Source organism: Lactuca saligna, chromosome 3 (genome assembly GCF_052625555.1).
Source record: "Lactuca saligna cultivar CGN05327 chromosome 3, ASM5262555v1, whole genome shotgun sequence".
Classification (NCBI taxonomy): Eukaryota; Viridiplantae; Streptophyta; class Magnoliopsida; order Asterales; family Asteraceae; genus Lactuca; species Lactuca saligna.
This window is the reverse complement of record NC_136419.1, coordinates 152,741,366-152,751,993: the sequence shown is the minus strand read 5'-3', so window position 1 is coordinate 152,751,993 and position 10,628 is coordinate 152,741,366. Positions and strand designations below refer to the sequence as shown.

At 34.3% G+C, this 10,628-nt stretch overlaps 1 protein-coding gene across 1 annotated transcript; it reads left to right on the top strand.

Moving 5' to 3' along the window:
- Positions 1 to 759: 759 nt before the first annotated feature.
- On the top strand, positions 760 to 5,289 carry LOC145037376 (uncharacterized). The gene is made up of 5 exons (XM_078986026.1): positions 760 to 1,077; positions 1,456 to 1,633; positions 3,300 to 3,597; positions 3,846 to 3,955; positions 4,794 to 5,289. Exons 2-5 carry the CDS (start codon positions 1,481 to 1,483, stop codon positions 4,818 to 4,820), a joined length of 588 nt encoding a protein of 195 aa, XP_078842152.1. The 5' UTR covers positions 760 to 1,077; positions 1,456 to 1,480; the 3' UTR covers positions 4,821 to 5,289.
- The last annotated feature ends 5,339 nt before the right edge of the window (positions 5,290 to 10,628 follow it).

Here is a 10,628-nt window from a genome sequence, read left to right as displayed (position 1 = left end):
TACAAATGCGTTGATATAAAGATCGTTAAATTCCGAGATCTTATGAAGAAATTACGACATTCATAACACAAGACCTAAGCGAAACATAAGACCTAAACGAAGCACAAGACCTAAGCAACCAAACAACAAAGATCGAGAACCATAAACATCAAAAAGCCCCGAACACCTCATTAATAATTGTCCCACGTTCGATGTTGTGAAAAAATCTAAAAAAATCGGTTATAAGTATTGAATGTGTATAAAAACAACAAAGACTTATTTTGCAACAAAAAAATATTAAAAACTAAATGTGTAAAAATATATTAAAGATTAAATGTGTATAAAGTGAAAAATATATTACTCTATTATATCATATATTCCGGTTTACCAAGTAGCCAACCTTAGAAATATTATATCATATATTCCGGTTTACCAAGTAGCCAACCTTAGAAATTGAATATATATACTTAAACAAGTTGAATGGGCAAATAAAAATAAAAAAATTATATAATCAAATATATAAAAATCAAAAAAATATGTTATCATTTTAATTCATTATTTTTAATTAGCTTTAGATAGGAAAAGACGCAGCTTAAACCGTATTGTTATAATTATATGTCAATTTTTGTAGTGGTGGTGAAGCTGTTGGGTGGAAATGTCATACATACCAAAAATAATTAAAGTTAAGTTGTAAGTTGTCAAAAAATAAAAAATAAATAAATAATAATAATAATTAAGCGTTGTCAAACACGTACTATTGAGTTCATAATTGTGTAATAACGAAACATATTCTCTTAAATTTTGGAAAATCAATCATTCAATCGGCAAATTCTTAGGGGAAACCAAATCCCTTATTTTCCGATGAAACAACCGGAGCAATTGAAGATTCTAAAATAACAGGGTCGCTTTCAGTCCAACGTTGAAGCCAATTCTCCTTTATCACTTTTATTCACTATCAAATACTCCCTTTTAATGACCGCTGATCAATATGCCATCCTTTTCTCTCTCTACCTTCTCTCATTCTCTCTATAATTCATCATAATCCGTTCTTTTCTTCAATCGTTTAGGTTACCTATCGCCAGGTTTAGCTTAGACAAGGTGAGACTTTAGAAAATTCGCATTTATGTCAATTTTCCGCAAAATAAGATGAATACATATGTGGGATCCTGTGTTTTGTTTCTGTGAATCGGCGTTGACGGTCAAATTCCAAGTTCTACGTTGTTATTTCCATTATTTGCTTTGATTTTGTGTTTGAACATCAAATTTCTATCGAATTTCGAATGATCGATCATGTGTTAAAGTTCGGGGTTTTTTTATTTGCCTAAACCCTAAGATATACTCAATTTCCATGTTCTTATTACCTCTGCTCTTCTTTTCTTAGCTTTTTATAGTCCATTTAGTTGGCTGATTACTGTGTTATTACAGTTTGTTTATTATGGCTTTTGATGACATTACTTTTAACTCACACTTTTGTAGAGCTCTAAACTGATCAAATTGCAATATGGGATCCTTTTGTTCCTGTTTTCGTGCCCCGGAGCGGGATGATGAAAGTGTAGACTCAGATGACTTGGAACAAGTTCAAGACTCCAGTAGTGTGGTTAATAGAACTGCACCTGCAAATTTCGCTTCCTTCCTACAGGACTTGACCAATAAGGTAAGTTTATGCAGTCTACATTCTTTAAATTGTTATTCGGGTTCAATTATATGACTAAAAGTTAACTAAATTCGTATATTTCCTTGTATATAACTCTAGTGTTCATGGTTTTTAACCTCAAATTTAGCTCCCTAGAATATCATTTTACAACAATTTTTGATTTTGATGAGAATTGTTCCATCTACCTATCTTTAGATCCTTTTAATTGCTTTATCTAACATTTTAAATATCTTGTTTTTAATGTGGTTGTGGTGAGAATTCTTGAACTAGTTATCAGAAAGTTCTTGAGTTTTATTCTTATGCCTCTTATTTGGAAATTATTTGTATCTTCCATATATAACTCACAGGGTTTATAATAAGAGCATCATGTAGATACAGTTTTTGCTTTTGATGAGAATTCTTAGACGTAATCATATCTATCTTCAAGTATTTCAAACAGATTTCGTCTGTAACTTTATATTTATGTTGCTTTGTACAATTTAAGGATTTTATTTGTTTTCTTGGAATTCATAAATCTCATTATCATATGCATTTTGAGGCCTTTTTAGCTTAGGCTCTGTATCTTTTTTTTTTCCTTCATTGAGTGTTGTTTGGATAACTGATGGTTTACAACATTTGAAAAGATTATCGGCAGGCTTGGGGAAATGGGAAGAAAAGTAAACGATGCCAAATTGTAAAACTTCATGACTTCCGTTATTAATTGTTCAAAAAAGATTAAATAAAAAAGAAACATCAATGGATAGCAAATGATTAAATCATATCCCCATTAACCCCTTTAAGTAAAAAAGAAACAAAACCTTAGTATGCATTTACACATGTTTGGATTTTGATGTATACTCACGATACGATATTTGCTTTTTTAATTGCAATTTATGACATATGATGTAGAGTGACTTAGTTTTGTCAAAAAGGATGTGTTTTGGCTTATAAATGCCAAACCCTAGGACTTTTCAAATTTAATATCAATAACGTTTACCACATGGAAAAAATAATTTTTGTTGCGATATTGCTTTTATGTGTAGTTCACAAGCGTGTAAAAGATTGACTGTTTAAACTTGCTTAATCTAGGCTGAAATTTTGTTAATCCATAGTTATTGGAAAGTTGTGTAATTGATATGATTGTAATGACTTAGATCTATAATCGATTAATATTTTTATTCAGATATGGATGTGAAAACTCATGGAAGCTGAATGATCTTTTGTTTTCATATTTTTGCGTTAGACATCATGATTGGACTCAAGAAAGGAAAATGAGCATGACATAAATCCTTCTTCTTCTTCATGAAAAAAAATTACTAAAATTTACCTTTTACGACCATAATGTGGTCAACAGTCTCTTGGTATAGTCATTAGTCAACACCTTACCTTGTGGCCACAGTGCCACACCCTAATAATACATAATACATATAGGAGGACAATAATACAAAACATGATGGCCTTGTACTTTGTTTGGCTTGCATTGGAACACCCAAAAACTCACTTTTCGATCTCTCTCTCGTTGTAAAAAAAAGGCATAACTGCCCTCCTCATCCTCATCATCAAAAATAGCCGTAGACACCTTTTATTTTGCATAGAAAAGACTTGAGAAAGAAAATCTTTGTCCTGGGCCTGAACCAAATAAATATGCAATTTTTGAATTTTGACCCTGGATTGTGTTTCTGAAAAGTGTGAAGCTGTTCTTGGGAGAAGAGGAATGGAAAGCATGCCTTGGCCTTATTATCAAGGTCCAAGCTCTTCACAACCTACAATTGCACAAAGCAGTTCATCTGGATCTAGCAGTAGTGGCACCAGTGTGTCTTTTATGAGACATCAAAAAGGATCAATTTATTCGCCAGGGGGAGTCAACCTTCAGTCAACAACAAGTGAAAAGGAATCCAAAAAAGGTACCCCTCTCATGGCTGCATCAGATAAAGTCAACACTATTTCGGTAGATGATGAGGATGTTTGCCCAATATGTCTCGAAGGTAACAAATATTTTACTTTTTTTTTTCTTTTTTCTTTTCTTGTGGGTCCCATAGGATAGAGCAGGTGTTGTTTTGTGTTTGGCATGTATGCGGTGTCAACGAGACAAGAATTGTAATTTATTGTCCCACCCAAAAAAGTGGGACATGGGTTCGCTCTCAATCTCTTGTCTATTATGCAAAAAGACAAGAATGCCCTTTGGAGGTCAAAATGTTCCCCGGGAACGTGAAAAAAGTTAATTTTTTTGTAGAATATACGAGTGAAAATCCTCGGATAATTACCAAATGCGCGCATCATTATCACTTAAGTTGCATCTATGAATGGAATGAGAGAAGCAAAACATGTCCAGTTTGTTCCAAGGTAATATTTTTTATTTATCCTTTGATTTTTAATAGTTCAATCATTTATTTTAGGATCCATATTAAATTCACATCTGAAATCTAACTTGTTTGACTATAGAAGTCCAAGTAACATTTCTTTATTTTGCTCATCACTGGCACATTAAATGAGCAAAAACAAAGGCCAATTACGAAAAAGCCCTTGTACTCTAATCATTATATCAATTTAGCCTATTTAAATATGTTTCGTAGTACCTTAAACCATTATCATTTTTGACTGTTTAAGAAAACATTTTCCTGGTTACCTGCTTCTGAAATCAGGGCAAAATACATGACACAATTTAGTTTTACCATATTATAGTTTAGTCCCTGAACTATTATTTATTCTCGATTTAGAAACTATAAAATGAGTAAAATTACAAAAATGTTCCCTGTGCTTTCTGATTTTTACCATGCTTTAAATCTTTCTTAGTTTTGTTCCTTATTTCAAGATCCCATGGACCAAAGCTGATATGAAACCTTAAAATAAGGACCATTTTTGTAATTTACTCGAATAAAAAAGAATAGTTCAGTAGCTAAATTGATAAAATGTTTAAAGAGTGTTTTGCTTTCTTGTATTTTAACCTTTTCAACCGGGAAATCGAAAATGAATGGGTTTTTTGTACAGTCAAAAGAAGTATACCCGGAATCAATAAAATGTTTTTTTAAAAAAAAAAATTAGTTTCAACTTTTTTCAAAAACCTTGTATCAGGAAAATTGTTTTCTTAAACGGTCAAAAGAAGTGTAATGTTTTAATCATTTAAAGAAAATGGTTAAGTGAGTAAATCATTAAAATGATGAAAGTACTTTGCGTTTTGTAGTTGATGGTTTTCGAGGAGATGGCTTGATGCCGATATCCCTTTTGAGTTCACCATAAATGACTTATTAATATATAAAGTCATTGCCATGAACGATGATCAAGGAAAGGAGTTGAAGATAATAAGTATTCTTGGTAACGTAGTACTTTTGCACATAAGGACGGCTTCAACACTCTTTCATGGGCAAAATGGTAAAATACAAAGATTGATACTTTTATTACTTTCTTTGATTTTATTCCAATTTTCATTAAATGGTAAAAATCGTTTTTGGTTTTACCGGTTTCTTAATTGTACATAAAAATGCGTGTTTGGATTTGTTCTTTTAATTATATATATGGGAGTTATTTTGGAGTGGCAGTAAACATGAAAATATGCAATGTTCATGGACTAGTTACCCGGTTATTTCTTACAATTGTAAAGGATAAAACCAAATACTAGGTCTTGTATTGGATTGTTGGGGTGTGAAATAAACTAAAAACAATTTAATCGTTTTGAAAAACCGTTAGCATGTTTTTCTTGTTCTTTTTGGAAAAGATTATTACGGTTGGTTTGGTTTTGCTATAGAAAAGTTGAACTATATCAATAAAACTTGTTTTTGTATAATCTAATTGTTAAAGTATTTATAAAATAGGATAATGTATTCATGTTGTTCACTGAAATTTGTAATAACTTTGACCATATTAGATGAAACGCACAAAAACTTTTGAGAATCTAAAGCCAAAAGCTTTTAAACTCTACGATCTTTTTTATTTTTTTTAACTTTTTTTTTTTTATCATTTAGTTTTAATGATATAAAAACCATGCTTGGTTTATTTCGAGTCTAATAGATAATGCAATTTTCAGTTTGTAACATGTATTTGCTCTTCATATCTACCTTATTGAAACAATGATGTCCTCATCTAGTCATCCTTACCATCGAAAATTGAAACAATGATGTCCTCATCTAGTCATCCTTTCCATCGAAAGTAGCCATGCAAGTTTGTCAGAGTCTCACATACACACTGGCCTATGTGACAAATGACAAGTTATTTAGGCCTTGCTGTTCTAATTCTTGTATCAAAACCTAATGATAAACTTGGTTGGTCTGTAGTTGATTCATTGACCTTGCTTTCATATGGTGTTACATTATTATTATTAAAAATAAATACATGGTTATTAAGATCCTGATTTTGATCTTATGATCTTAAGATGCTACAGGAGATAACTCGCTCACATCAGTATTGACTATGAGGTAAGATATGTATGTTAGGATCCTTATTATACAACACCCTATTTTGAGGATTTGTAGAGGTATACCAAGTTGTATTTATCTTTTAAAAGAGTTGGGTATATGATAATAACCCTTGGATATGTTGGTAAAATTATACAAGGGAAAGTTGTGTTGTTTGGAGAAGATTTGTTGATTTATCAATAAGTTGTTAGCCGATAGTCGATGTTTGAGATTATGAAAGTAGGGTTTATTGGAGTCAAAATGGTTAATTCTTGGTTTTGGAATACATCTATGACAATGTAAAACTCGTGAGCGAAAGATTCGCCTAAAACGAAGTCTATATGAGAAAGATATAGATGTTACAAGTTTGGGGGCTGAACTAGATTTAAGTTGGAAAGTACATTGCTCAAATGGGACAAGATGGTGCAAAACATGACTCTGTTTACCGTGTTTTGGTGTCGAAGTGTTGAACGTCTATTTAAATGAAGTGCAATGTAACACTGGGTGTATTCGGACAAAACACAAATGTGATTTGTAAAACACGGCCAATGTAATGTTGCTAAAAGCTTATTGTCACACCCCCGGTCGAGGCGGTGGAATATGTTGGGTTGTGTGGCTTAGTTCATGAATCACAAGCAAATTGAATATAAATCACAAGTTACAACCATGACATCACATCAATTATATCTCCCTTTAAGGTTCAAATACATGGTTCATACAATAATAATAACTTCATAGATTGCCTTAACAAATAGCCTGATAAAACAAAGGTTAGATAAAACTAGGTTGGCCGAAATCCATGGATGTTTCTTCTGCTAAAACCTGGTTCAATGATCTCCTGAGAATACATGTAATTTGAAAGTCAACACAAAGGTTGATGAGAGTTATAAGTTTTCTGTTAACCGTAGTAATGATACATTAAAAGTCTAAAGAGTATTCCTTTTATAGTTAAAACCATCTTTGATAAAGTGATAAATCATAAGTATATTCATACTTGAAATGTTTGTTAAAGAGATAAACCATAAGTAAGTTCATACTTAAAATGATTGATAAAGAGATAAACCATAAGTCAATCCATACTTAAAATGCTTGTTAAAGAGTTAAACCATAAGTAAATCCATACTTAAAATGTTTGATAACCGAGAAATCATGAGTAAATCAATACTCAACATGTTTCATAGACAGAGAAACCGAATATGTGGTTTCTAAAGAAGTCATGAGTAAATTCATTACTCAATTTTTTTGATAAACAAAGAAACCAAATCCGTGGTTTCTAGATAAAGAATCTGGTTAATGGCTATACTGAGTTCTCTAACCGAGCTATGTGACTAGTTATAACCCCTTACGATACTTCATTAAACGACATGGATAAACTAAAGATAATTATCACCCGCTTTGATTGATCCGTCGAGGTTGTAGCTAGCAACCGTATGTAAGGATGTCAAACCGTATAGATCTATACATATGTATCTTGCTCCGAGGATTAACGGTTATAATCAAATGTGAATACTAAGTGGATAAACTTAGGTAATGAATATTGTCTCACTATAAAGACCATTAACTATGATATACGATAAAGTTCCCTATAAAAGCCGAGTAAGTTCGATGTATCCGTAAAAGCATCTTTTACTCACTTAAATAGATGGTAAGTTTCTCAAGTGCATGGATAAATACCAAGATATGAGTGTTATAATTTATACATATATTTTCAACATATGTATAAATACATGCATGATGTAGATATAATGATACAAAATTGATAAACATTTGTTGTACATGTTTTATGACATGCATCTATCACATGAACTCATAAAAATCTTATGACATAATTTATGACATGCAAATTTGTCATGTAAAATCATAGGATTATATGGTTAAATGATAAGATACCTCTTGTAGTTGTAACATGTTTTACATCACTAAAACATATGTACGTCGTGATAAAAACTCGTGTACGATATATTATTTTGTCAAAAAATGTAAATCATAAATAGATTATAAATTTAACATGGATTTTCATATTTGATATATGATGTATTCTCCCCTGCAATAATAAAATGTTAAAAAGGGGCAGTAACACTCACATCCATAGTGTGAACAAGGCTTTTAGTTTGAAACTTGTCGTGAAAATTTCTACGTGACATTTCGTGCTCTTAAAACGAACCATCGGGTATATTTAAATTATCTAATAAAACCAAAAGGGTAGTTTTGGTATTAATTATTAAGTATAGGGTGATTTGTTAACACAAATAATTTCTAGGGATTGTTTTTGCTAAAAATCATCTTCTAAGGCAGGGTGTAACATCCAAAAATTTTCAACAAATTTAAACTTTTCAAAAACAACCCATATTCATTAATTCATAACAAAAAGGTTTTCAATTCATTTATTATCAGTGTATTTCCCAGAGCCACATCATAAATACATAAAACACGAAGAGCAGTACGATCACGCCTTCGCCTTGCCACGATCTCCTGAAGTACCTGAAACAATACACTGAAAACGGTAAGCCCGAAAGCTTAGTGAGTTACCCCTAAAACACCAACCACGTATACCATACACATAACATATCATATCATAAACAGAACAGCCATGCACTTCGGGTCTACTGTGTGACTGGTTCACTGCACCGGGCCTTCAGTCCACCTGGTCCACCCTCTGAGTCTAGCAACATACATCGAGTCTGCAGTGTGGTTGGTTCGTCCTCACTAGGCCTTCAACCTACCTGGTCCACTCTCTGAGTCTACAGTATGACTGGTCCGCCTGCGCCGGGCCTTCAGTCGGCCTGGTCCACTCTCCGAGCCTCGGCACGTCTAGTCTGCCCTCATGGGGCCTACAGCCTATCTGGACCGCTCGCTGGGCCTTCGGGATATCCAGACCACCATGGGTATGTTGGCCTACATCACAAAGCAGGACCCGCCTCAACCCAACCCCGGTCAAACAACCATGTGCACATAAACACATAATCATATAGCGATTCATCATTAATCAACCGATCTAGCAGATCACATATATAGCACACTCTAACCAGGATACCGACCTAACCGGTCACTAACATAACATCATCCTATATACCAAGATTCCGACCTTAACCAGGTCTCTAACATATACCATCCTAACTACTAGGATGCAAACATATAGCAAAGCAATAACATAACAACTACCCGGATTTCCATCCGATAAATGGCCGGCCTTGGTGCCTTAGACCCTGTCGATATAGTGAGGATAACTCACCTCGCAAAGCCGATCTGCAGAAATAAGATCACGCTGCTCCAACCTTTGACACGAACTCCACCATTGATCAATACCAAATAACCAAAACCAATAAACACCATTAATTACCAACATACACTTGGAAGTCAATCTGGTCAACCCTTGGTCCAAGTCAAAGTCCTCAGTCAAAGTCAAACTCCCTGACTGACTCTACTCGCCGAGCTCTGAAAACTCCCATATCGCGACTCAACTCGCTGAGTCGTCCCTCGACTCGCCGATTCACTGCTCAACCATAAAAGGTTAGGACTCCACGACCAGACTCGCCGAGTCCAAGAACAGACTCGCCGAGTCCAAGGCAATATTCAACAAACTCGCCAAGTTGTTCTTCCAACTCATCGAGTTCCTGCCCATCTTCATACAGCTCGCCGAGTCTACCCATGTGACTCGCCGAGTTACTATGCGACTTAAGACTGATATTAAGCCCGACTCACTGATTTATCTCCCAGACTCACCAAGTCCATACGTAACATCTTCATTCAGATGATTCCAGACCATTTCATTGCTTCCAGTACATAGATTTGGACTCCTAGGTACAGATTCACACGTAAAGTTTCCAACTTTACGTGCATGCAAGGCTCAAAAAGCTCCAATCAAGCTATAAGGAGGTTTTTGGGACAAAGATACTCTAAATCAATCCCCATGGCTGATGCTTTAAGCTTTCACAGCTCACTATTAACCTAGATCTGAAGTTGCAACTTCAGATCTAATCTCTAAACCCGAAATGGGTCCCAAACAAGCTAACATTCCCAAAACAACATCCAAGGATGGATCTAGAAGGAGAAAACTCAAGGTAACGACTTGTTACCTTAGAAATGTGCCTAAGAAGGAGTAGATTTCGGATCTACAATGATCTCCCGATGCTAGCCTCTTGATCTTCTAACTTTCTCCTCTTAATTCTTCTTCCAAGCTCAAACTTCTACAATGGAGGCTCATCTACACTAATTAGGGTTTCTGGAACTCAAATGGGCATTAAAGAGGCTGAGGGTGGCTATAATGTGCTTTATATAGGGTACAACTTCCGGGATTAGGGTTTTTCTCCTTTCAACACCAACTCGTCGAGTCCATCTGCCGACTCACCGAGTTGATCACTTAACATGCATCCAGAATCACGACCCGACTCGCCGAGTCGACCTTCCATACTTACACTTAGAACCCTGAACTTGTACTTCTGAACTTGGGGTGTTACACAAGGACTAAAAGTGCACATTTTGAAGCTGATTTGGAGTTCTAGGACTAAGTTTGTCAAGATTTGTGATATCCCCAAAATCACGGCCAGAAAAGACCGGTTTTGTTTATACTTTATTTCAAAATCAGAGTTATCTTTTAATAAAAGGGTTGCGGAATTTGTCCCAAAACA